At 47.9% G+C, this 27734-nt stretch overlaps 1 protein-coding gene and 1 long non-coding RNA gene across 4 annotated transcripts; one reads left to right on the forward strand and one right to left on the reverse strand.

Moving 5' to 3' along the window:
• Window positions 1-1827: 1827 nt before the first annotated feature.
• On the reverse strand, window positions 1828-12574 carry LOC132480060 (uncharacterized). Of its 3 annotated transcripts, none has more exons than XR_009530594.1 (5): window positions 12161-12574; window positions 8427-8506; window positions 6977-7042; window positions 3714-3768; window positions 1828-2102 (listed from the first exon to the last, which is right to left on the reverse strand). It is a non-coding gene; the product is annotated as an uncharacterized LOC132480060 (long non-coding RNA). The 3 variants fall into 3 exon arrangements; XR_009530593.1 differs by having other exon boundaries at window positions 8427-8549; XR_009530592.1 differs by lacking the exon at window positions 8427-8506.
• A 1625-nt stretch (window positions 12575-14199) lies between these two features.
• IRX5 (iroquois homeobox 5) lies at window positions 14200-17586 on the forward strand. Its single transcript, XM_060084094.1, has 3 exons — window positions 14200-14834; window positions 15910-16315; window positions 16476-17586. Exons 1-3 carry the CDS (start codon window positions 14586-14588, stop codon window positions 17270-17272), a joined length of 1452 nt encoding a protein of 483 aa, XP_059940077.1. The 5' UTR covers window positions 14200-14585; the 3' UTR covers window positions 17273-17586.
• Window positions 17587-27734: the final 10148 nt, after the last annotated feature.

The raw sequence follows: 27734 nt of genomic DNA on the forward strand, positions 1-27734 counted from the left end.
CTACCTTTATTCCTTTACATAGAAATTGTTTACCCCCCCAAAAGTATTTTTTTCTCAAAAATATTTCTCTAAAAATAAGAACAAAAGCTAGGTTGTGGAAAAAATGTTTTTTGATATCTAGCTACAAGTTATTTAAGATAGTCTGCATGGGGCTTCCCTGATGGCGCAGTGGTTGAGAGTCTGCCTGCCGATGCAGGGGACACGGGTTCGTGCCTGGTCCGGGAGGATCCCGCATGCCGCAGAGCGGCTGGGCCCGTGAGCCATGGCCGCTGAGCCTGCGCGTCCAGAGCCTGTGCTCCACAGCGGGAGAGGCCGTAACAGTGAGAGGCCCGCGTACCGTACCGCAAAAAAAAAAAAAAAAAAGATAGTCTGCATGTTTTGAAATCATAAACAAATCCAGTAAAAGCAAAAATACCACAAAAATGTAGATGTCCTCTTTGTCTCCCCTTCCATACACACAAAATCAATTCTAGTCTTAAAAAGAAATGCTCTCTGTAATTATCATATGACCCACAATCGCACTACTGGGCATTTATCCCAGGAAAATGAAAACTTACGTTCACACAAAAATCTATACACTAATGTTTACAGCAGTTTTATTCGTAATAGTGAAAACCCAGAAACAACCCTGAAGTCTCAACTGGTAAATGGTTAAACAAACTGTGGGACAACCATACCATGGGATATTACCCAAACATAAAAAGAACAGGCTTGAAATATTCAAGTTGAATCTCCAGAAAATTGTGCTGAGTGAGAAAAGTCAACTCCAAAAGGTTATATACTATATGATTCCATTTATATAACATCCTTGAAAAGAAAAAATTATAGAAATGGAGAACAGCCTAGTGGTTGCTATGGTTAAGGAAGGGGAGCAGGACAGAAGCAGCTATGGATACACAAGGGCAACATGAGGAATCCTTGTGCTGAAGGAACTGTTCTGCATTTTGGCTGTACTGATGCCAACGTCCAGGTTGTGATATGGCACTATACACCATACTATTTGGGGAAACTAGGTAAAGGGTACAAAGGACCTCTCCATTATTTAGTACAACTGCATGTGAAATCTATAATGATCTCAAAGTACTAAGTTTAATTAAAAATAAAAAAGAAACACTCTAGCCTAATAAATTTACTTTGCCATATGGAGACCTGAGCTTAAGAATTTATCATAGCACTTTGTAAAAACTACAGAAGTGGATGAAGTACGAACTGGGTCATTTACAAAACAGTCACTCACAACTGCTTCTTCGAGTGTCATCAGCATCTGTGAATCGCCCCAGTTCCCTCGCTAAGGGCCACCTCTAGTGAGACATACCCCTTGACAGTGTTCACACCACAGAAGCCAGAGGCCTGCCTGCCACAGAGGAATCCTTCCATTTTCCTACAGCCACCACAAAGGCCACAACAAGGAATTTCCCAATGGCAAGGCAAATGGTCATTATTCACTCTCCCCAAATGTAAGAACTCTGTGAAAGACTGGATGTCAACCTTGTTTACATAACAAGTACTCAAACACGTAACAAATGCTCTGCCAGTTATGATTTTTTTTCTTTTATCTGAGTCGAGCTAATAGATTTTTTGAGAAGAAAATGTTCTATTTCAGAGGAACTAATATAGAGAATTAAAATATATATAAGGATACCTTTCAAGTCTTTTTTCTCCCATAAATATAATACAGTCACATTAGAAAGTGATTTTAAACCTATTCTAATGATATCAGATTGCCAGAAGAATTGCTATGTTGGAGAATGTGATTTTTTTTTTTGGAACGCTCTTTTTCAGGTATAAACATTCATTCAATCCAATAAAGTCGTTTTAGAAAAATAGTCAACATATAAAATTGATTTTATTTTTTCTATACTTTGATTAAAACAGATAGCATTTGGTAATACATTACAACACTAAGCATGTCAAATAAAACGGGTGATCTAGAAGGGAATAACCTTCTTCTGCAAGACAACTGTGGATTTTAAGTGGAAAAATACTGTAATCTATAAATAAGAACATCCAAAACATATTTAAACAACTTGAGCACTTGATTTTTCCAGGCCTTTGCATCTAGACTGAACAGACCACAGGAAATTTCAGACTGATAGCTGAATCTAAAAGAAAAAAAAAATCCATTTAGTTGCCATGATCATTGTCACCATCAGTCCCTAATATCTTCTTATACTTCACCAACCTCACTTAACTTTGCCCTGTTACTTTATGCTTGGTAGAAAGACAAATCACTAATCAATTATGCACACTAATTTAAAATGCTACCTTTAGAAGGCATTTTGATACCCTAGGAATAGGGGTATTTCCTCTAACTGCTTACTTTTAAACATTTTCGATAACACCTTAGGCAGGATGCACTGAACATTTGCAAACACTTAAAAATGCTACAGTCTACATAAACTATCAAACTGCGCCCCAAAAGTGGCGGTACAATTCTGCAACTGGTTGAGGTCACATGGAAAATAGAATTATATGCTAATTTGTTCCTATATTAAGTTATCATAGAAGGTCATACCAAGCACAGTAAAATGAATTCTGGAAAAAAAATTAACTAAGTAGATTGGTATGTACCGTATCAAAGTAAACTGTTTATCTTAATAGATAAAAATACAAGAAAGATTTTTAAAACAGGGGCATTTTCTCCTTTTCAAAAAAGTAAATGCTTTAACCAACCCCAGGCAATGACTTGCATGATTTAAAAACACTTTATCTAAATAGTTTTTCCCTAAAGGAGAACAAGGGCAAGATTTTTGTTTTCCAAGGGGAGAAAAGAAATGGAAAAGGGCAGAGTATCCAAAAGAGGATAATTTCCCCAGAAAAAGCTTTACTTTATCTACGTATTTATTGAATTTTATTCACGTAAATAGTTCTGCACATGTACTATAAAATGAACAGATAGGTTTAAACTAAGTGATGGGGTCAGGAGGTACTTACCATATACATTTATTATTTTACTCCAAAATAAACTAAACAACAATATAGATGTTTTCCTTAACGTAGATTTGTATGAAGAAAATACGCTTCATTTTAAAAAAACTATTGAGGAAAAAAAATCTATATTCATTTTTTTCTGGAGGGCACATCTATAGATAGGCCTTAACCACAGATAAGTTCTAAGGCTAAAATACCAACTTAGAAAACTATAAACCAAATTAATGGTTGAAGAATTTGGGCTACCAGTTTCATATGTGATGACAGTGCAACCTTTATATTTCTATTTTCAAAGGTCCTTTATAGAAAAAAGGAAAAAATTGGGGGGAGGGGGTGATGGAGAACTAAAATCTTACAGCATTTGAAACCAAGGGACCAGTATTTTATAAAGCATCCAGCTTATTGCAGGACACAACTAAGACGAGTAACAGAGATCATCACCCTCAGGCAAATTCCTGGGAAAAAATAAAACGATAATTTTCTGTTCTAGAGTCTATCCTATTTTCCATTAAAAGATATGTTTATATTTTTCATTTTATTGCAACATTTCCAATGCAATGCTACAAAAGAACTAGCACTCACAAAGAGCCATCTGAATTTTCTTTGAATCATAACTCATTTTTAATTTCTAAAGGGACTTTACCTATTGCTTTCAATAAAATTTTATTACTATTAGTTATCATAAAATACCCTAGGTTCCCATGGAATACAAGTTAGACATCTTCAAATACTGACTTTTCTACTATATATTATAGGCATTGTTTACTCTATTTTCTCCTTACCAAGTTAGATATGGAGATACTTAGTCAGGCATAAGATCTTTGGCTTCTTGATGAACTATAAAATAAAGCAATATACTACTTTATTATCATTCTTGTTTGAAGGACCTTAGGTACTGGGATCTTAATCCATTAAAAAGTTGAGAATTACATTTGAAAAGGGTGGGTGGAAGTCTGACAAAAATGAAAACATGCAATGATGCCTAAAATATCAGGGCTTAAGTAAATTAATCTTCATTCCCACTGAAAGCAGTCTGATGTCCAGGGACTAGGAATTATTCTACCATAGCATACAGCACTTTAAATACTACAATAGACCTATTTGAAATGTCTGAAGATAATTATTATGTCATCTACAAATGATTGTATATAGACTTATATTTTAATATTCAATACCAGAGGTTCTAACGCAAAATATGGTGAAATGGTAAATACAATAATTTGGTTAAAGATAAGAGCAAGCAAATCAGTAGCTATTCTATGACTGAAAGTAAGACTCCAAATAAGATCTGAAAAAGAATCGATAAAAGCAAGGGCAAAATATTTGGACCCTGGTTATCACAAACAACACTATCATTCCTGATGGTTTGCATATAAAACTCCTTATCTCCACTAGCTAGTTGAAAAGAATGAAAAGCTTCTTACAACCAGCTAAAAAGAAAGTCTTTACCATGCTCCTTGAAAAAGCTCATTTTCACATTACTCAGGCTTCATTATGCTAAATCAATATTCGTTTAGTCACAGGGGTTATTGACATATTTTAAAATAAAAGTATACCCTTCAGCTACTGCACTCATTACAGGTAATTTGTCTTGTCAGAGAGCAGGGAATATTATCCTAGTCTTTCAGGGGCTGACAGCCCATGGAAATACCTCCCCATGGTTACAACTGTAAATAATTTTAAGGTAAAATATTGAAAAATCAATGACTGTTTCCTGCAATCTGTCACAAACAAATCAATCATAATCTGTACTGCCAGAGAGTATGATTTGAAGGAGATGGGAGCAGATGTAATTCTTGGCTGGAATCTCTCATTTCAAAATCACTTCACATAATGGTGTCATCATTTAAACACTTAACAGTCAGCGCAACTGCCACTGTAACATCTAGTTGGACAAAACCACAAGGAGGAGGAGGAGAAAATGCCATCACTATTACGTTAACAAACATTTAATTTAAATGGTTACTGCATTAGTAAATTTCAGCCGAAAACAGTTTTACCTGCCCTCTTTCACAGTTTTAAATTAATCAAGGCTGCTTTTCTGTGTACGAATGCTTAATAAATTAGTCCATGACTAAAGCACGTATTCTTTTTATTTTAAAAGTCCATTATAGAGAACAAAATTTGGAATTAATAAGTAAATCATTTGGATTGTAGAATATCCATAATTCTATCTATATAACAAAGACAAAAAATAGTGTCACAGATGTCAAGATTAGACTTTTAAAGTAGGTTTAAAGGTCACAGTTGCCCAGATATTAAATTTTATATTTTCCTTCTATTAATAAATATTACATTTCAACTTTGTAATACTGTAGCACATTTTAGAATGACCAGCAAGACCCAGTCAATTCAAAAATACCCTCGCATTCCATACACAAGCTACACCATAGATTGATATTTTAAAAGCTAGAGTAATAACCCAAGTATATGAAGTGTAAAAGTTGGTCAAGGACATAATATTGAATTGTTCTGCAAATGTAAACTGCCTTCCAAGTAATCACTTTTGTATCGTTTTTTTTCTAGGCTACATGTTAATAGCTCCTCAGCTGCTTCCAACCTCTACCTAGGCAAGAATAAAAGAATCTGAGATTAGTATATTTCCTCTTCCTGTTGTATTAACCAAAAACATCATATGATTTAAAGATTAAAGAGTCTCCTTCTTGAAGGTTTTTGTTTTTAAATGTATACTAGCTCTTTAATAGAAGAAATTGATTTTAGCTACTACTGTTGCTTACCAATTTCCCAATTATATAATTAGACATCATAAAGCCCTCTATTATTACATTAATATCCCTCCATAGATATAGTTCAGGGAGTATTTTTTTTTTTTTTTTTTTTTTCTTTTTGCGGTATGTGGGCCTCTCACTGTTGTGGCCTCTCCCGTTGCGGAGCACAGGCTCCGGATGCGCAGGCCCAGCGGCCATGGCTCACGGGCCCAGCCGCTCCGCGGCATATGGGATCCTCCCAGACCGGGGCACGAACCCGTATCCCCTGCATTGGCAGGCGGACTCTCAACCACTTGCGCCACCAGGGAGGCCCCAGGGAGTATTTTTGATGACTAGAAAAGTATATCATTTTTCTTAAAAAGGAAAAAAAATGATATAAATACCATTACACAATTTAAGCCTTTATAAACATTCTTAGACATAGTGATTGATAATTTATAAAAGGGTTTGACTCTGTTGTTAATTTAACTTGCATGGGCAATGTAGCAACGTAGCATGAAAAGATGGAAGATTTTCTTATTGACACAGATTTTTCATTTTTAATTTTTGTTGTTCAAGAATCTTAGATTCATTCTTTAACACCAGCATTAGGTTTCTGAAACTGGAAAAGCATGTGGGGAGATGATCAAAGATCTCATCCAGAATCAAACAGAGTCCTCCATTCCATGTGAATCCCTGCAACAGCTGCAAAGAAAGCAACAAGCCAGCCTAGTGAGAGGAAACGGAAAGTATTACCCATAGCCTAGGATTACACAAAAAATGGAAAGGGACCTAAAGCTGACAGCTAGGGAAGGAACCCGTGTGTGGGAGCTCCTGGCCTCCAGTGCACTAGAGCAGCCCAGGCTGGGCCTGGTGAGCTCTTTGGCAGAGCCCTGGAACCAGTTGTCAACCAGCAAGTCTCCCACTCAGAGCTGGGTGGTGGCTGGCAGTAAACCACCCTGCCGAGAGCACGTTCCTCCAGAGAAGGCAACAAAGCCAGAGAGGTAAATGAGGACAGCTAAGCAACATGCTCAATGCCTGCACATCAACCACAAGCTAAAATGACATCTACTAGAACGGGGTAGGCCATCATCACAGATCTAATTCTCAGAAAGAAGCTATTTTAAGGGTGCTGAGTATGCCTAGATGAGATTTCTCAGCTCTCCCAACATAGCCTATTACTCCAGGAGGAGGAGCTCGAAAACTCAACACAGGAAAACCAGATTGTTTCCATACCCCAAATTTAAAGAAATTGCTCTCTACTAGATAAAGTTCTTATATGTAATAAAGGCACAGGATTACAGAGGAAAGTATTCTTTGAAAAGAGATAATATTACCTCCCTATCTTCAGAATCTCCTTCTTCCAATAGCCAGTACAGTAGCTCCATTATGGACTGTAGATTCTTAAAGAGAAAAACAGCAAGAGTTAGCTTCATCTTTCCTACCAGTTTGTTTCTTCATTGAATTACAATTTAATTACCAATACTTCAACTGATTTTATTCCTGAATGATATAGTTCTCAAAAAGCATACTCTAGCCATTTCCACTAGAGAACATTTAGTATAACCTTCTCAATTAATCAACCATAACCTCCTACTGTTGAAAGGACATGCTTTCTTCATATTTTCAAGAGTGGGGGACCCCCCTCACACACCTATTTTATATAAAAGAAGTATCAGTTTTAACACATTTGAATACCATTAATATATAAGAAATAAATATGAATCTTCATAATAAATTTTGGCTAATAACAGATATAAAACTCAACCAATTTGCACATATGTTTAGGTTTTTCCTATATTCATCCTTAGGAGGGAAGAAAAATCGAATCCTCCTGTCTTTTAAATTCAACAAGTTTACATGTGGTTAAAAAAACAAAACCAAAACCAAAAACTAAGCTTAAAGGCAAACAAAGAGGAATCAGATTGCTCACTGTTTAACATTTTCTTCATATTTGTGTGTTTCCTAAGTCACTGTAATGCTTCAGCTCTTGGTCATACATGAAGCCCCATAAAGCCCAATCAGTGATAGAAGAACACAAGTGTGTTATTTAAAAACAATTATATGACATTAAAAATCACTTTAATGTCTTTGAAAGTATCCACAGAGAAGCACTTATTCTACTGCAGGCTGTACTAGAGTTGCCTTCTGTAGAATTAGCTTTTATTTTTGTCATCCAACCATCTTTTTTACTTAAGAAAATATTCTCTATCACTAAATCCAGTACTTGCTCTCCCCACTAGGCAACACAAATATTCTTCACAGTATTTTTTTTTCTCATAGCTTTTCTCATCTGCTTGTATTCAGCAGCCCCTATTTTGATGAGAAGTGACAAGTTTTGTGCACACCTGTATATCCTTTGTCTTTTTAAAAGAGTTTAGTACCCATGACTAGAGCTGATACTCCCTCTAAGTTTATTCTTAAAAGAACTGGGGTAATGAAAATAATCAAAAACTGTAATTTGATATAAACATTATTTCCTTTAAATAATAATCCTATTTCTATAACATATCATAACTTTAGTCTTGATTTTTACGAAAAGCACTGAGTTCAAAAATTTCACTATCCGATGATAACATTAAAAAATAAATGCATTTTAAGTGCATTTCCATGAATCAAAAATTTTCCTACTTACCAATGCATTGGTAAAACTTTAATAATCAAAGGCCTCAAGTGACATTCTGTACTTAGACCATCCCTATTTCCAATACAAATACTTTGGTAAAGCAAACGCTGATGTTATTTTGGGTTTACTTCACACACAAGCACAACTGTGCAGACACTCACTTGCAGATGAGCCTGGGGATGCGCAAGGACAAATTTCAGTCAACATTTGGAGGAACCCCATGGTTCAGAAGTGAGCTTAGCTGAAAACATCCAAATGTGTTACAGAAACATCATACTTAAAACCTGCACAGAAAATGGAAACGATTCTGTTCAAGGAAACACAGGAGTCTGGTTAAATACTTTTGGGATATTAGATATGAATATCTAATCTAATTTTCTCCAAGGTATCACTCTATATTATCGCAAATAAACAACTAAAGACTGTATCAAGGTGTGGAATATCATTAGCCTGAGAAAAGGCTAGAAAAATGGATTACATAAATGACAACTGCAGGAGAAAATTATATTCTATTCTCCTGAACAAATGTTAAGTGCATCCTTACTAATAAAGATTTAAACTTTAACGACATTTGAATATACTGGTTTTCAATTTTGAAGCATCTAAGTTAATTTGTCAAGCTAAATTGGTGCTCAGGTATACTCTAGCTGTAAAATACTGCAGATTTATGCAGAAATAAGTCATGAGTATCACACTCCAGAGTAGTGCTATGAAAGCAAACCAGAGTCATTACTGAACAAGAAAAAAATAATACCAAGATTTTACATCTTCTTAGAGTGGTATCAGCTGCTATTCTATTAAGGACAATTATTCTCTATAAAACAGCTAACATTTATACGGGAAAGATGTTAAACTACAGGAGCCAACACAATGTAGACACTGAAGAGAAATACACAAAGATATTGAGATATTACCACACAAAATAGGCTGTGCTATCTCAGAGTTAAAACACTGTTCCAAAATATGATCCTGTTTTCATAATCTGTTTTAAGGAACATGTTTAATTCACTCAGGATTACATGATCTCATTTACTTGCACATTATCAACTGAAGAACACTGAAAATTTCCACAAGATTTCTATACTGTAAAAATATATTATTATATATTAATATATTATTACTTGGTGTGACTTATTAAAACAGATGACAGGTAATTAGCTCATATTCCTATTTCATTTCTTTTAACACAGCATATCAAATTTGAAAATAATGTATGGATAATAGCATTGGGATGCTGATCTTAGCTGCCAGAAAAGAAATTTTTGAAGGGGAGTTGGGGGAAAAGTAAAGCAATTATGTCAAAATTAATGCTCTTGTTTTAGTTTCAGCAAACAAAGCTAAATAAGTCATTCTTTGATTTTAGTTTACCATGTAATGCTCTGCAGCTCATTATCCTTGGAGTCACGAATGAGCTGTGACTCTACACCTGGCTTCTCCGATCATAACGCCTATGGCCTCCTCCACTTTCATTTCCTCTTTCTACAATGAGTTTTAATATTAAAGAAAAACACTCACACATCTTACATACACACTGATGGACAGCCAGCTTCCAGGAAATCATGAGCTACAAAGAGAGGGGGGAAATCTTAATGCAATACTTATGTTGAAGGGTATTAGGTGCTGGGTAAGCCAAGGGGTAATATAATCAACAGCATCCGTCCTGCTATTGTTTTGGCATTTGGCATTCAGAGATTTGAAGTAAAGGACAGTAATGCTATTCTAGTGGTCATCCAGGTTATGATTCAGATCCTTAAACTAATAAGAGTCTAAATGCACTGTCTTCACTTGCTCATCAATTCAAGTTTACAGAACCACATCTTGGAAGAAATAAAACAGTTTTCTTCTACGTCTGGAAATAAAAACAAGGCATTCCATAAAAAATGTAGTTAAGTACTTGACAATAAGAAAAAAGAAATTGTTTTAGATCATTAAAACATTCTAGGAGACTGTCTTCTAAAAAAAAGTGAAGGGACATAAATTTCTTATATATTTACCTTTTTATTACAATCCTGTTTCTGCACATTAAGCATGCCTTCCTCTACATATTTTTACTGAACACTAATAAACGTTTGCTTAATAATATACTACGCTATTTATGCTTTTCTTTCTAAATCAGGAACTATTATTCCACAAAGATGGAAGCACAAAAAAAGTCAACAAAGGCATTGCCAAAAAGCCACAAGTAGTATTAATACATGCCAGAACACTTAACATTGAACTATCATTTCTCTCTAAAACTTCTGCTGCCAAAGTGCTCACAAAATCTGGAAGCTCAAAGACAGGTTTCTATGCAATTAAATTCTCCAAAAGCACAACTGTACAGAAATATGCCGCCCTTATTATATCACCATTTTATAGACAACATTTTCTCAGGATCTTAATTAAGATAACGATGCACACCTGTGTCAACATTCTCTGGCAAGACAGCCTTATCAATCATAATCCTTTAAGTACACTCCAAAACTGCAAAGCGATATGACAGAAGCAATCTGTTGCCTTTCCTAGCGTCAGTGTTGTGTCTCTCCCATAAGAATGATGAGATCTTTAAAATACAGCAGATCTCCTTTTATGAGTCTTTAAAGTTTTAACTGTAAACAGTTATTACACTAAATAAACAAGAATAACCTCTTTTGCACTTGATTTAAACAATGACAACTGTACAGCCAAAACTCGAAGAGCAAGGTCCACGACCACGTGTTAACAATACAATTGTGGATCTTACTTTAAAGCTCTAAATTTTAAGAGTTATGCATAACAGGATCCGTGCAGACATGACAAACCAATAAACTCTTAGGAAGTTTTAAAATTAGATTTTTTTTTAAAGTCCTTCATTAAGAACAATCAGGGAATACCTATCCCTAGTGTAAGTTAAAATGTTCGGAAAGATACAAATGCAATAGTAAGCCAAAAAGAAAAGGAGTCGTCCTGGTAACCTGGAACCAGAGGGAGTTAGCTCCCACCTCTGCTGGGGGAGAAAGCTTCAGTGACAAGAGACGAGTTAAACCACTGCTAAAAGCACGCAGGCTCCCAAACGGCAAAGCCGATGAATAAAGGAGGAAAAGGGGCGGGTGGGGGCGGGTGGAGAGAAGGGAACGTATCCTTATCGTCACTGCTACCAAGACTAAAAGTTAAAACCTCCGGTTTACCAGCAAAAACGTGAAAGCTTTCACATGAAAACGGAGAAAACCCGCCAGATGTTATCTGAATCCCGTCTGCCCGCTAATGATCAGCTCTTCCCTTTCACATATTAACACGAGTCTATCTCAGACGCCGGGCGGCCGTGGCCAGCCGAGCATCAGAGCCATCAATGTGCAAATAAACCAGAAAATAGAGACATCCTTAAGAAATGAGTCTCAAATTTGACGTAGAGCGGAGGTGACAACCACAGCAACAGAACCATAAACTCCATAAATTCTAAATGCCTCAATATCTTGCAGGATTCTCTACAGTCCGTGCACCAAAAAGAAGACAGTAGAAAGAAACGAAGTGGGGGGGGGGTGGTTTGTAAGTATAGTGTGTGTGTGCGGGGGGTTGCTTAGCTGCCCAGAGTGACATGATGATGTAATGAGAATGTCTGTGTTGACAGACTCAGATTTTCGGTGGCACAAACCTCCACGGCTCCATTTCAGAAGTCAGCATTTCAGAAATCTCGGACGAGAGCCGAGAGGGTGAAGCCGCCGCGCGTGGATGGAGGGGACACGCCCACGCCCGCCCGCCCGGGGACCGTCACACCAGGAGGAGCCCGCCCAACTTTCACGCGGCCCATGCCCACGGAGGCGCGCGGGGCACCGTCGCGTCCGTCCGGTCCACGAGGGGACGCGGACGCGGCTCGAGAGGCAGGAAGCCCGGCCGCAACGGGGCGGGTACGCGGTGGCATGGAGGACCCGGGGCTCACCTCTCCTCCACGGCGCGGGCGCGCGAGCCGCGGACGCTCCCTCGTGGCTGGCGCGAGCCCCCGGCGGGCGGCGCGCGCGGGCCGCTACCGACCTTTAGCGCGAAGGGCTGCGGCGGCGACGGCGGCGGCGGCGGCGGGAGGAGCCGGCGGCGGGCGGAGCCGGGGGGCGGGCGCTGGGGAACTGAGGGGCCACGAGAGGCGGGAGCGATGCGAGCAGGGCGGGGACGCTTCGGGGCACTCCCCGCGACCACCCGGGCGTTGTCCGAGCCCCAGAAGACACTGCACCTTGGCTGCCTGAGAGGCCGCCACTGGCCGGCTCCGCGCGCTCCAGGCCGCTCGGCCTCGCCTCAGTCTCGGCCGGCTTGCTGCCACCTCAGCCTGGCTGTTCCCGCCACCGCCGCCGCCGGCTTCCCGTCTCCATGACAATAGCGCGCCGTCGCCCCGCCCCGCCCCGCCCTCTCGGCGCCGTTACTCGGAGGAAAGCGGGCTCACGTCGCCGAAGGGCGGAGCCAATAGAGGCCAGCGTCCAATTAGAGGTGAAAGCAGGGAGGGATGGGGCCGGGAGCAAAGAGCAGTTGTAGGAGGACGTCAGCCTGAGGGGCGGAGCCTGGAGGGAACTGACGGAGGGGAGGAGTCAGCGCGCGTGCGTGAAGTCGCGCTGCGGATAGTGTGCCGTTGTGGAGAGTGGGTTTGTGTGCAGGGTTGGAGCTCAGGAAATAAAAGTGTATCTCTCCATTCAGAGTCATTGAGGGAAACTTTATGCATAGGCATACTTCGGCTTCCGTGTGACCTCACTATAAAAGGCCACAAAGTCCCCGATCTACTGGGCCCCAGCGGAGTGCCCAACACTGTGCCAGCCCCTGTCCTGGTTCTCCAGCGCCCCTGTCTGTCCTAGAGTTCGAGTGCTTCTGTGGCTTGTGGCGGCGCGGTGTGGAGAGACAGGCAAAGGGTCTGTTTTGTATTCTGAATGTGTGGCTTTCGTGGGCAAGGGCTCGGCCTGTGACTCGGTTGTGTGTGTTTGCCTTGCCAGCGCCTCGCTGAACAAACGGTTGGGTTGGTTACTGCTCCGCAATGTTAGCAGTGGAGCGTGGGCGGATGCGAGAGTGGGTGCGAAGGGGAAGAGGACCCGCACTCTCCACCACCACCGGCCTGGCGGGGCGAGCTGCGGATAATGCAGAGCCCCGAGAAAGAGGCAGCCAGGCATTGCGGGAGGGGGTGTAGTGGAGTCCGAAGACCTACTCCGGTGTAGCTGCTTCTCCGTCTGGCAGCTCTTGCCCACTACCTCTCTAGAGAAAGGCTACCCCCGTAGTACTGGGTCCCCAGTGCCTCCTCCCTCGCCGTCTGGCGGGGAGTTGGTGGAAGGGAGGCCGGGCCGGAGACGTGCAGATGTCCAAGGCCTGTCTCTCGCCCACCTGCTGCTGCTGGCGGAGAGGGACAGTCAACCCGGACTCCCTGCGCCCTGGACGCTGGCATCCATCCGGCTCTCTCGGGGGCCTTCATTCCGGGTATCCAACTCGCTCTCGGGTCCCCTAGCTTGGGGGAGAAGCCAGGGGCGGGTGGGCGGCGATCTGCCTTGGAGCTCAGCCTTCTGGCGAACGAGAAATCCGCTAACTCCGCAATTTACTGCGGCGTACAGAAAGCAGAGCTTTCGCTGGCGCGCGGTCCGCGGCCTCGTTCTCTTTGTGCGTCGAAGCGGCGGGACCGGCCATCAGGGCCCGCCTTGTGTCGGAACCGCCGCTCCACCCCGACTTAGCAGGGGAGGAAAGTTGGAAGAGATCGGCGCGCCTGGGATGTGTTTGTCATCCTGGGGCCGGCGCTCAAGAGTCTGAGAGAGGGAGAGACCTAGGAGGGGAGGGGGGGGAAATAAGAGGAGGGGGGAGAGGAGGGCCGCGGAGGAGAGGCGGGAGCTAGGGAGGGGCAAGGGGAGCGCCAGCGAGCGGGAGAGGGAGCCGGGGAGGAAGAGGGAGAGGGCGAGGCGCGCCTGGCGGCCGGGTTGGCTGCGGCCGCCCAGAGGCTCCTGCCAGTCCTCCCACCGACTACACCCCGCGAAGGAGGAGCTTCAGGCGCGCACAAGGCGTCAGAATCCTCAATTTCCAACTTAGCATCTTGGCAGGACCTTTGCGAAGCCAAAAGCAGAGCCCCCCAGTGCAAAGAGCGAGGGGGAAAAAGAGAAAGCAGCAAGGGAGGGGGGGGGGAAACCCTGCCGGGGAGAGCGAGGCGCGCAGAGGAGCGGGCTCGGCGGCCGCAGCCGGAGGCGCGCGGGAAGCCAGCGAGGAGGCGCCGCGGGCCGGAGCCCGGGAGCCGGGGCCCGAGGAGAGGCGGCCCAGGGCAGCCGGAGACCAGGTGCCCGCACGCACGCCCTCGCAGGGCGCCGCCCGGCTCGTTGGCGGCCGCGGCGCGGAGCGCCCCATGCCCGTGCGTGGCCATGTCCTACCCGCAGGGCTACTTGTACCAGCCGTCCGCCTCGCTGGCGCTCTACTCGTGCCCGGCGTACAGCACCAGCGTCATCTCGGGGCCCCGCACGGATGAGCTCGGGCGCTCGTCGTCGGGCTCCGCGTTCTCTCCCTACGCCGGCTCCACCGCCTTCACGGCGCCCTCGCCGGGCTACAACTCGCACCTCCAGTACGGCGCCGACCCCGCGGCAGCGGCAGCGGCCGCCTTCTCTTCGTACGTGGTGAGTGAGCGGGAGCCGGGGCGGGCGAGGGCAGCTGGGGCAGCCTGGGGCGGTCGGGGGCTGCGGGGGACACGGGCCTCGGCTCCACCGCGGGCCGCCCCTACCAAGTCTCGCGGACCCTGCAAACTTGGGCGATTGTCTCCCTCGGCTTCGCCCGGGCCTCGGGCTCAGGAGTTGCTCGGAGAGAAGAGCCGCGTCTTGCTCGGATCGCTGAGTTGACGGAAAGGGTTTTTTGGGGAGAGGTCGCTGCGATTAAAGAGCAGCATTTGGTTCAAACGTGAGCTCCAGGCCGCCCTGCACATTTTACTTTCTTTCTTTCTTTCTTTTTTTTTTTTGGTTTTGCCATTTGGAGAAAGTAGTTCAAAAGAAATAGACCCGAAATCTGAACAGAAGCGTGCTAAGTCTGTGTAAATGTGTTTGGCCTCGCGTTTAATTAGTTCTCCAAAATGTTGCAAATCCGTAATCCTATCTTTGCAATCCGATTTGGAGGTATTAAATTTCTGAAAAGTCGGACAAGCTGCGGTGTATCCGGGATTTTTCGGCCGGGTGCACTTTCTGGAAAAACGCCTTGGCTTCGGTTTGGGGTAACACTTTTGGAGGGGTGGGAGCGCCGAGGCAAGGCTTAGCTTTTCGTTTGCCTTTCTCTGTGGGGAAAAAAAAGTCCTTGATTTCCTTTGCTCACCACCCTTGCTGCCAACGCGCAACCACTCGGGCGCGGAGCGCAGAGTCGCCGCCGCTACCCAGGCCTCTCTCTGGGTAGAGGGCCCGGCCGCCGTGGCCGGATCTGCGCACGGAGGGAGGACGTTCCCGGGCAGAGGGGGGCCTACCAGGGGCCAGGGAAGCCAGGGCGGCTCCAAGCGCCCCCAAGGACTCAGGAGTTGGCGCCCCCGCTTCCTTATGAGGAGGAGGAGGCGTTGCCCCAGGGTCTGAGCTCTCCAGCCCTACCCCAGGGGAAGCCTGAGCGCGGGCCTCGCAGCCCGAAGACCCCTGGGCGCAGGGAAAGTGTCTTTCAGTCGCCCAGGTGGCACTGGGGACCACGGCCCACCCTCACTTTCTCTCTGCCCCTTCCCTGCAGGGCTCTCCCTACGACCATACACCCGGCATGGCAGGCTCCTTGGGGTACCACCCGTACGCAGCACCCCTGGGCTCGTACCCTTACGGGGACCCCGCGTACCGGAAGAACGCCACGCGAGATGCCACCGCTACACTGAAGGCCTGGCTCAACGAGCACCGCAAAAACCCCTACCCCACCAAGGGCGAGAAAATCATGCTGGCCATCATCACCAAGATGACCCTCACCCAGGTGTCCACCTGGTTCGCCAACGCTCGCCGGCGCCTCAAGAAGGAGAACAAGATGACGTGGACGCCGCGGAACCGCAGCGAGGACGAGGAGGAGGAAGAGAACATTGATCTGGAGAAGAACGACGAGGATGAGCCCCAGAAGCCCGAGGACAAGGGCGACCCCGAGGGCCCCGATGCAGGTTGGTGGACGCGGGAAAGGGTGCGTTAAGCAAAAGGGGGACTGGAGAGGGGGCGCACAGGGCTTGGAGGTTGAGGGCAGGGGTCTTTGCCTTTGCGGGCGGGGACCTGGGCGCCGCCGAGCGGCCTCCGCGCCTCTGACCGCCTGGGTTTCGCCCGCAGGAGGAGCAGAGCAGAAGGCGGCTTCAGGCTGTGAAAGGCTGCAGGGGCCGCCCACCCCCGCCGGCAAAGAGACCGAGGGTAGCCTCAGCGACTCGGATTTTAAAGAGCCGCCATCCGAGGGCCGCCTCGACGCGCTGCCCGGGCCCCCCCGCGCCGGCGGGCCCTCCCCGGCCGGGCCTGCGGCAGCTCGGCTGGCCGAAGACCCGGCCCCTCACTACTCCTCGGGCGCGCCGGCTCCGGGCCCACACCCAGCCGCGGGAGAGCTGCCCCCCGGTCCCGGAGGGTCCTCGGTCATACACTCGCCGCCACCGCCACCGCCTCAGGCGGTGCTCGCCAAGCCCAAACTGTGGTCTCTGGCGGAGATCGCCACATCCTCGGACAAGGTCAAGGACGGGGGCGGCGGGAGCGAGGGCTCTCCGTGCCCACCGTGCCCCGGTCCCGTAGCCGGGCAAGCCCTAGGAGGCAGCCGCGCGTCACCAGCACCGGCGCCATCGCGCTCGCCCTCGGCTCAGTGTCCCTTTCCAGGCGGGACAGTGCTGTCCCGGCCTCTCTACTACACGGCGCCCTTCTATCCTGGCTACACGAACTATGGCTCCTTCGGACACCTTCACGGCCACCCGGGGCCCGGGCCAGGCCCTACAACGGGTCCGAGCTCGCATTTCAATGGATTAAACCAGACCGTGTTGAACCGAGCGGACGCTTTGGCTAAAGACCCGAAAATGTTGCGGAGCCAGTCCCAGCTAGACCTGTGCAAAGACTCTCCCTATGAACTGAAGAAAGGTATGTCCGACATTTAACGCGGGCTGCGTCGGTCCTGGACTTTCCTAATTTATTAAAAAAAAAAAAACATGGCCTTGGCAGTTATTTTTCCATCAACATGAGAGAAAAACAAAACTACCCCTCCTACTAAAAAGTTTATAGTTCCTGGAGATGGATGACATAAAAATGTAAACATCTCCACACACAAACAGAAATGTCTTAACCAACTGAAAAGAAAAATTTAAAAAAGGATTTGTATTAAATCTTATTCTGTATATTTAATGTAGCATTTTTGTATTTAAATTGATAACTCAATATCTTTGAAGTAAATTATGAAATTAAGACACCTGTACAGGCATTTAATGTTTTTTTGTAATATAAATATATACATTTGTGTTTCCCCCAAAACTGTTTCATAGTTTTAAAATACAAGTTTAATTTAATTTTTTACACCTATTGATTTTTCTGGGTATGAGCTGAAGTATTATTACAGAAAGGAAACAGGTTATACTCTTAGATTTAAAAAGTAAAAGAAACTGCAGCCGCCTTTGTAAAATGCAAAATATTTAATTAAAAGAGATTTTAACATAATCAGAGCCACTCATTACTTTTTAGAAGCCACAGTAAACTGTCCATCGCCCTGGACAAAAGGTGCAAACTGCAACTTTTTTTCGAAGTGGGGAATGAAAGGTTCCACCGAACCTAGTGTGCCAGCGGGAAACCGTAATTAGGCTTCGAGCCCCGGGGAACCTGGCCCTGCCCGGAATGCAGATTTGGATCACTGATGTGAGCTGCTGTGGGGAGATTGGACCCTGGAGGAGGGAGGAGAGAGACCCAAGTGTGTGCCCAGAAGGGAGAAGAGATGGCAAAGGCAGCTAGAGACACGCACCACCCGAGCTCCATTGCTTAACCTAATTACTTCCAATCAGTGTCGTGTTTTATGCAAAGCAATCAGCTGGTGAACTTTGCTAATGAGTTCGATTTTATGCCGGATTTAGCCCTTATTACTCTTTCAAAGGTGCTCTGGGCTAATGCGGGCGGGAAGCGTTAGGGGATGACAAGGAGAAGGCTTTCCCAAGTCACTGTCTTCTCTACCCCTTCAAAATTGGGCATTGATCTCTTCGCTGGATTTGATTAGATTAGTAAATGTTCCATCCGCGACCGTGCGGGTGGTAGGCGGCCGGGTACATTCCCCGCGCAGCCGCGGGGCTGGGCCGCGGGACCAGCGAGGGGACGGTTCCTCCCTTTCACAGGTAGGTGTCACACTTGTCCTGAATTACAAGCCTGCACTTTGCAGAGTCGGAGATTGGAGAGAGAGTGGGCGGAAGTGGGGGAGGGAGTGCCATAAGCGCTTGGGGGAAGCAAGGGGAGCCCCGAACGGACCCGAAGAGCCCCCCGCCCCACCCCCAAGGGCCCCTTTTTGGACAAGCGGCATTCAAAAGTTCGAGGACGTTTGCCTAGATAATGAGGCCGTTGTGGACTTGATCAGGCTTGTCACTTTAGCACTTTTCCCATCTCGGAATCAAGAGTCCGAGTAGCTACAAAAGTATTTTTGAGGTTTTATTTTCTCCGTTTAATCCCGCATCTTTCATCGCAAAACGAAAAGGCAGGTTGCGTCTCAATCCCACATGAGGAAGAGATACCGCCCTGCGCCCGAGGCCCGCCAGCACAGTCGGTGCTCGCGTCTCCATTTTGCGCGGGAGATGGGGAACCGCGGACTTGTGGAATTTCGTGGGAAATTTTCACTGGTCGGGGGACGGGAGGCTTTACAGCAAAAACATACCCCAGCGAGGGGAATTAATTTGCTCCATTAAACCCAAGCCTGAGCGTAGAGAGAATGTGTTTGCACATAACACCAGTTTAATTAGGCTAAATCAAAACTCACATATTTGCACTTCTACTCAAGACCACTTTAAACCTGTTTTTTTAAACACAGCCCAAATTTTCACCGGAGTTTTCACTTTTACTACTTTTTTTTTTTTTTTTTTTTTAGCCTGCAACGGGGCTCCTTTAGCTTATTCGAATTTAAACAAGTTTGAAAGCAGCATTGTCCAGATGTTTTCTTGAACAGCAGTCGACTTCAGTGTTTAAATTAGTGAGAAAATTCACGCAGGGAAGATGGTTTCAAAGCTGGAAGTGTGAATGATTAAATATGCATGAGACGATCGTATTTTATTTTGTCCCTTTAATTATAAATGATTTTTTTAAACAATTGAATTCCAGAGATGACTTGCCCTACCCCCCGCGCCCCAGCCCCCTCCATCCACCCCCCGACAGCCCAGTTCACAATCAGTTTTTTCCCCCCTGTTGAATATGCAGCCCCAGGAGTCACCTTCTCTTCTAAAAAAGTCAGAAGAATAGGCCAGTCGCCTTCTCTTAAGAGAGAGTTTAAGGACGACATCAACTCTGCGGGATTTGGAAGCACTGGCCCTAAACCCTGCCCAATGATTTTAAAAAGAAAATTGTAGGCTTCCTTGTGTTCCCGGGAATATGCAAATGGCGCGGCGCGGGCCTCCCGGGTCTGATTGCCGAGGCTCCGGGCTGGGAGCCGAATGCCCGCGGGGGCTGCCTGGGAACGGGAACCGCGTACCGGGGAGCCCGCGGCGTTTCTCCCCAACGAGGGGCTGCGCGAGACGCCTCCCGGCTGCGCAGCGAAACCGCCAGAGTCTGGAAGGCTGGTGCCCACATCGCTGCCCCCTGTCCGCATCCCTCCTGCCCTTGGCCTCTGCAGGGTCGAGGGTTTTCTTTGCGTACTTCGTCCTAAGTACAAGCCCCAAATTAAGTTTAGGGGTTTCTCCTTTGCAGAGCGGGGTTTCGGTGGCCACTGGTTTTTCTGTTGTCTAGAGACTTCTCAGTTTGGGGGCGGCCTGCTGGGCGGGTCGAAGTAGTGCAGCTAGGAAATGTCTCCCGCGTTTAATCCCAGAAGTAGATGCGTGTCTGTAAGGTCCCAAGACCCTCCTCGAGCCTCCGAGCCTCAGCCTGGCCGCATCTTGGGCCGTGTCGAAGGCGATGCTCCTTGCAAGGGGCGCTGGGGGAAACCTTCCGGCGTGTGCCAGGGGTTTGTTCGCAGACTTGGACTGGGGCGCGGAAGTTATGCGAAGCAGCGCCTAATACACCTCGGTGCTGGGGTAGCGCGGGCGTTTGTCACCTGCGCTTGGCCGCACTGGTTGCAGCCCCCAAGCAGAGCCTAGCTTGGCACTAAGGGGACTAGGAGTCGCTGAACCCCTGGCAACAGAGGCCGCGGGACCACTGAGTGGGGTCCCTGCAGTCAGCCCCACGAGGCAGCGCCAAACCGGGGACCGGCTGGGTTTCTTCCCTTGCCCCCCTGTGCAGGGCCGAATCAGCTTCTGGGATTTGGGGCGAGGAACCAACAGCCCAGTTAATCCCCGAGGGCGCATACTCGGGCATTGAGGTGAGGCTGCAGAAGGGGCCCTTTCTCCTTCCCGCTCTTCGGACCGGGGTGCCAGGGCCCGAACTGCTGTTCCCCGGCCTGGGTGAGGGGCCTTCATCGAGGCCTCCTGGTTTGCAAACCCCTCAGGGCCTCTAATTCCCTGAGATGTGCACAGCTCTTGGAGCCTGGAAGGTTGGGGGCTGGGCTGCGGTGGTCGTGCGAGCGATTTCAGAACTGGCCGTTCCTACCAGCCCACCTGTCCCACCTAACAAGCTGCCAGCTGGGGCGGAGGCACAGAACAGCGCCCTGCAAAGCGCCCAAAGTGAAAGGAATGTGATTGCGCTCCCAAGAGGGAGCCGGAGGCGGATGCAGTTTAGGAAGGGCGCCGCCTACTGGTCCCCGGGCGCCACGCGGCTCGCAGAGAGGAGGAGTTAGGCGACACCCAGCTATGCCCTCCACCCACAGCGGGGCCTTAGCTCTGGACCCCAAGAGGGTCAAACGTAAATTGCTCCGCCATCCCACTCGCTTCGGCCTGGGACCCAGGACCCAGTTAACATTGGGGATTCGGAAAGCACGGCCTTCGACTGGAAGAGTATTAACCCTACAGATTCCTGCCACGGCTTGGGCACAGCCTTTAAAACCTGGCGGCAGGCAGTTGAGAAATATGCGGGCTGCTGGAGCAGCCTGCGGGGTGTGGGGTGCGCAGCGGTGCGCAGTCCAGGCAGTGCCGGTGCGCCCGCTCCGCTTCAGGTGCAGGTATTCCGTTTCTGCTGGCCTTTCCACTCCCGGCCTCTGGGCCCCGCACAGTTTTAATTTGCGGTTTGGCATGTCGGGGGTCTACGACGCAGCCGCGCCCCCAAAGATCGTTTCTATCTTTTGGCCTGTAGGTTGGACATCTTTAGGAAAAGGAAAAACAAAACAAAACTACCCTCGAATTCTTCAAACCCTATTTCGAAAGCACCTTTAATGAGCTCGGCGTGGCAAAGGAGTTGGTGCTCACCTGGACGTCCCCCTCTACCCATCCAGAAGCGCTAACGGGAAGTCTCAGCTGGTTTCCCCCGGTGCAAGGATGTTGGGGACAGCGGGGGGCGCGCCCTCTACCAGACTTTCGCCTTCTTTGCCACTGGGCCCCTGAATAGGAGGAAAATCGGCCCGACCGGAATCTTGCCTCCTGCTCTCCCCCCAAAGTGGCCAAAGCTGTGGGACTGGTCCTACACCCACCCCACGGGTCTCCCTTTTGGACCAGGCCAGAGCTAATCTCCTTTTCGTTTTCGCGCTAAATGCGACTTGGGTCCCAGGCACGAGGTGGGACCCAGGTTGTGGCCTAACACGATCGCCTCGGGGACCGGGCTGCAGCTCTGGCTGCACACCCAGCACTGGCCGGCCCCTCCAGGCCGTTGGGGATCTCCGGCCTCCCGTCGGCCGCAGGCCCCAACCCTGGGTCCCCAAGGCCGCCCTCCCGGCCGCGCTCGTTTCCGGCGCCCGGACGAGCCTGGCGCTCCCAGACGCCACTTTTCTCAGTGAAATCTGCTTTTATTTGCTCCGAGCAAACCCCGGGCTCTCAGCGCTCTCGCCTGATGGATGCAAATGTAAATGTGCACTTATTTAATTGGATCAGGCCCCAAGATAAAAGAGATAAACGGCTCCCCGTTTGCTAACTTATTTTCCGAGGCATGCAGCGCCGCGTGGAGGGGAAGCTAATGAAGGAGAGGCGCGTCGCTGGGCGCTCGAGCGCTGGTCGGTCGGCTCGGCTTGGGCGGCGGCTCCTCGTCCACCTCCTCTGCATGCGCCCTGCCCGCCGGGTAGGATCCCCTTGAGACTTTCTGTGCAAAGGGATTGGAAAGTGAGAAGGCGCGGCTTCGGCTTCGGCTTCGCGCTTGCAAATACCCAACCTCTCGCCACAGTGTTCTGTGGTTTTTACCCAACTCTCCATACTGGAGTCCTACTGGCAGGGCCCATTCGATAGAAAATCCTTTCTTGCTCCTCTCCCCAGGCGTCGTCTTTCACCCCAGGCGGGGGTTTCAGAAAGAAAGTCGGGAGGGACGTGGAAAAGGCCAGGGGCGTCCCCCACCTCCACCCCGACCCCCGGCCACCAGGGTCCCGTGGAGTCGCCCTTTAGACGGAAGGACCACCCTTCTCTGTTCCCAGGTGGCCCTCTTTTGGATCCTGGGATTTCTTTCAGGATTGGCGTGGATAACCCCCCCCTCCCCCAATGTATGCCCGCAATGCACACAACCCTTCAATAGTTTCAAAGGGTCGCAGAACCCGGGCATCCAGACTGTAGGAGGAGAAAGGACTGCCTGACTCCCAGCTCCACTGGGCGGGAGTTCAGAACTTCAGCACCAGTGCGTCGGTCTCCGCCGTCCTCGACAAATTCGTTCCCCAAGTTTGGGCCTCGGTTTTTCCGGCAAAGTTTTTCTTCCGTTTAGAAGGGGTGGAGGAGGTCTGGGTGGGTGAAGGCAAGAGACCGGCTGAGACAGACTGCGGAGGATGGGTGCAAAGGAGCCTGGGAAAGGGGGCGGAGACCCTTGCCAGGTAGACCCCAGAGGCTAGGCTGGGCAGGGCTGGGACTGGTGAGGCCCGGCTGGTCAGGGCGGCCCGGCCGCGTCCCATCCCCAACGCGCTGATGGATTGGCTTGTCAGGAGAGCTCTGTGCGCGGAGCCCATCAGAAAGCACTTACCTCGCTAAACTGAAATTACTGTCTTTTCAGGGGCTAATTTGTGTAACTCCCATGGAGGGGCTTGGAGGGGGTTTGATGAGGCATAAAATGATGATTAATGAATTTATTGGCCGCTGCTCATCAAACAACGGCTGGAGAGCTCCGGTCCACACGGGGCGGCCTGGCAGCGGCGCTCAGCACAGCTGGGGTTCGGCCTCCGGGGGTTCAGCGCCTGCAGTGGTGTTCTCTTGCACCCAGCCCTGGCCCTGGGGGCTTTCCTTGACCTTAGCCGCTTTCTGCTGACCAGCCTCGGATTTGGGGCGCGGGCTCCAGCCATGCCGCCATCGCCCCCTGCGGGCCAGCGGCTCAGGCGGTGGTGGAGGTGGGGGGAGCCAGGACTCCAGTGGTTGCAGGCCCAGAGGTGGACAGCACCTCTCCAGCGTCCTAGAAGCCAGGACTTGAGTGTGACCAGGGCACCCCAAGCAGTGTGAAGATGGAGATGTAGGCTGTTGTCCAAAGGCGTTACAGTGTACTGGTTGGGTCCTTGGGCCTTGGTGGCTCAATCCTACCTCCCTCTGCAGTTTACTAAGCTGTGGGTCCTTGGGCAGATCAAATAACCTCTCTGAACTTCAATGACCTCCTCTGTAGAATGGGCCTGTACCACCCCTGTTTTTTGTTGTTGTTGTTGTTTGTTTTTGTTTGTTTGTTTTGCGGTACGCGGGCCTCTCACTGTTGCGGCCTCTCCCGTTGCGGAGCACAGGCTCCGGACGCGCAGGCTCAGCGGCCGTGGCTCACGGGCCCAGCCGCTCTGCGGCATGTGGGATCTTCCTGGACCGGGGCATGAACCCGTGTCCCCTGCATCTGCAGGCGGACTCTCAACCACTGTGCCACCAGGGAAGCCCCCACCCCTGTTTTGTGAGGATTCTAGTGGGTGGCAGATAGTCATCCTTCAATACAGTTATTAGGGTCATGCTCTCTTAGCACTTCACTTCACTGGAGATGCTAGCCAAGGCCTGGGGGGAAGGGGAGAGGGTGGGAGACTGAGGCTTTGGCTTCTGACTTGGGGAGAATCCTGCCAGAATGGCTGTTGTTCTTTAGCACTCTTCCCCTTCCCTGCCTCCTCTGGCCGTACATCACTCTCTGGGGCTTGATTGGAGGGGGACACTGGGGAGCCTGGAAAGGCAGCTCTGATCACAGCTGAGCTTTGGGGAGCTGACCGGACCTGCCTTGGGATCCCCTGTGGGGACAGAATTGAAGTTCAAGTTAGTTCACAGGACAGTTCAGACCTCCTCTCATTTATGTATAACCCACCCTTTTTCTGCAGGCTGCTGTCTTTTGGAATGTGTCCCCAAGTCATTTTAGCCACTTCCTCTAGTCTCAATCAAAATCCTGCAGCCCACAAACTTATAAACTCAGCTTGGAGTCTTTACCTCCCCTGCCTATCTTGTAGCCCGCACACTGCCCCACCCAAATCTCCCAACAATTGGCTCTACCTTTGCCTCCCTGGGACATCCTGCCCTGCTGAAGCAGAGCACAGGGAAGCCCTTGGCCTTGACCTCTCCAGTAAGAGGCTTGGTTGGCCTCCATGTTAGTGCAGCTCCACTTAAACTATTTTTTCTCTTCCTGCAACATACATAACTGAGCATCTGTAATATGCCAGATTCCTTGTTCTAGGTACTGATGATGCAGCAATGAACAGAGCAAAGTCCCTGCCCTCCTGGAGCTTACATTTTAGAGGGGTGGGCAGAAAGTAAACAAGTAAGTGTGATAATGGCTTATCACAAGCTCCAGGTGATGAGTGTTAGGAAAAAAATTAAGTAGGGTAAGGGCATGGACAGGAGTGTGCTCTTGGAGTGAGGGCAGTCTGGGAAGCATCCCCTAGGAGGGGGCATTTGAGCAGAGACCTGAAAGAAGTTAGGGGATAGGCCAGGCAGGTATCCCAGGGAAGAGAGTTCTGGGAAGGAGGCATAGCAGGTGCAAAGATCCTGAGGTGGGAGCAGGTTTGAGCAACACCAAGAAGACTTTTATGGGAGGGGATTAGATCAAGGCAAAGCCAGGTTCAGGTTATATGGGGCCTCGTAGGTCCTGGTGAGATCTTTGGATTTTATGATGTGACAGAGAGAGAGGGAGAGAGAGAGGGAGAGGAAGGGAGGGAGGGTTTTGAAGGGAGAGACAGGATCAAATTTATGTTTTAAAGGCATCCCCCTATATGAGGAGCTGAGACTCTGGGAGGACAAGAGTAGAGGCAGGGACCAGTTAAGAGGGTGATGGAGAATTTAGGGGGAGGTAATGGAATGCGGTCTTGGTCCAGCATGGTAGCCCGGGGAAGTGGGGAGAAGCAATCAGGTCTGGGCTGAAGGTAGTGTCAACAGGCTTTGCTGATGGATTAGATGTTGGGAATAAGAGGAGTGGAGTTCTAGATGCTTCCAAGAATTTGAGCCTGAAAACCCAGAGGCATGGGGTTGCCATTTGCTGAGGTGTCCAGTGGTAAGGGAGGAGCAGGGATTTTTTTTTTTTTTCTGGAGAAGGGGGAAGTAAGATACTCATTGACCTGATCCCCAAGCCCTTTGGCCCAAAGGAGTTGCTCTCGTGGACATGCTGGTCATCCAGTGTCCAGGCCAAACCCTGAAGTGAACAGATCCTGCCACCTGAGACCAGATATCTCAGACCTTTCTAACCCCATCTCCCCTTTTATTTCTGCCTTTTTTTCCTTTCCCTTTTTCTTTTTTTTTTTTTTATCAGTGGAGAAACTGAGGTTCAGGAAATGAAAATGACTTGCCCAAGCTCACACAGTGAGTTTATAGGCAGCACCAAATCGGAAACCCGGGTCTCCTAACTCCTAGGCTGTTTTCTCCCTCTGTCTCAGCCAAGCTAAGATTTCACAGATATCTGTATTTTAACGGAGAACTCCTGGAAACAAAATGCCTTAACAGAGAGGAATGAATGTAGAATGGTGGAGTCTCAGACACTGTGACAGGCTGTCAAGGGAGATATTTTTAGGCAGTGCCGGGAAATATCTTAGCCCTCCTCCAAAGCTGCTGGAGGACAGGCTGCCTCCTCAGGACTCTGTGTGTGAAGTACAGATGAGGGAAAAGCTAGGAGTACGTCATCTCTCCCAGATACTCAACAGCAAGGAAGTACTAGGACATCTGCCCCTGCCAAAGAGGGTTTACTTCCCTAAATAATTGCCATCTGAAAAGATTTGCTCATTTCTCCTGTTGGAAGTGACTGCCTGCCTGCCCACAATGATCTCACATAATGCAGCACAAATGAATGTTCCTTTGCCCATCATTTTACAGAGCAGCTCCTAGCAAACAGATTTGAACTGGGGACAAGGACTCCAATCATAGGTCTTTCATGCATTTATTTTGTATTTCTTTCTTTTTTTTTTTTTTTTTTCGATGTCTCACCTTGACTGTTTTTGGCTTTATTTTTCCCCCACCTCAATCCTTTTCTTGACACCTTGTGGCATATATATGGTCGTCAGCTCAGGGATTTTTTCTGTAAAATCTATCAGTGGCTTTGTCCCCAAGGGAACCCACAGGCCCTTAAGAATAGCATCTCAACGTCGTTCAAGCAGAGTGAGACATCTGTTAGCCCTAGATTCCAAATACCCTCACAGTTCCAGAACATCCCAGACACCTTCCCAGCTAACACAGTTTGACATCAGACTTACCACACAGTTGTCATTGCTGAGACTTTTTTTTTAAGGTCCAAGCCACAAGGTTTTTTGTTTGTTTGTTTGTTGGTTGGTTGGTTGGTTGATTTCATTTGCCTTCTATTTGTATTCAGCATCTACATCCAAATCCTGTGGCTCTTTTTCTAAATACTCATACATGCAAAGATGTTCCTGGTAGTTGAGGACTGATTTTCCTGGATCACATAAAAGAGTGGATGAGCGGCGACTTGGAGAAAAGGGTATTTTTGGAATAAACACCACCTCTTTGCACTCATGAAGAATGTGGTAGAAAAATCGTTGGCCTGGTTTGTTTTGGTTGGTGGAGTTTTTTTTTTCCCCTCTCTCCAGACACTTTTTTCTTTCTTACTTTCTTTTTTCTTTTTAATCTTTTCCTTTTAATCTGGTAAGTGCCTGACAGGCCCTAGAAAATGTCTGAGGAATGTCTGAGAAGTCGCCATAGGACTCGAAATTGCAAGGAAAGGGTCCTTACCTTGCTCGGTGTTCCCCGAAACTTACTCATTTGAGCCCCGCCCTCCCAATCCTTGTCATAGCCTACGATTATTGAAACTACTATTTACAGAACAATTTCCTTTGAATTTTGTTACCATTTACTTATATTGAAAGGAATGCTTGTACCGCTACAGTCACTGAAATACTAGTATCTCTTGCCATCAGTGGAAGACAGTTATTAAGAAGCCAGTTAATTAAGTGAAGTTCTTGGCCTCCTGGGCTTTGAAGGCAACTGGCGTCTCTCAGGGTCTCTGGCTGTT

The sequence above is a fragment of the Mesoplodon densirostris genome, chromosome 19, assembly GCF_025265405.1.
Source record: "Mesoplodon densirostris isolate mMesDen1 chromosome 19, mMesDen1 primary haplotype, whole genome shotgun sequence".
Lineage (NCBI taxonomy): Eukaryota > Metazoa > Chordata > Mammalia > Artiodactyla > Ziphiidae > Mesoplodon > Mesoplodon densirostris.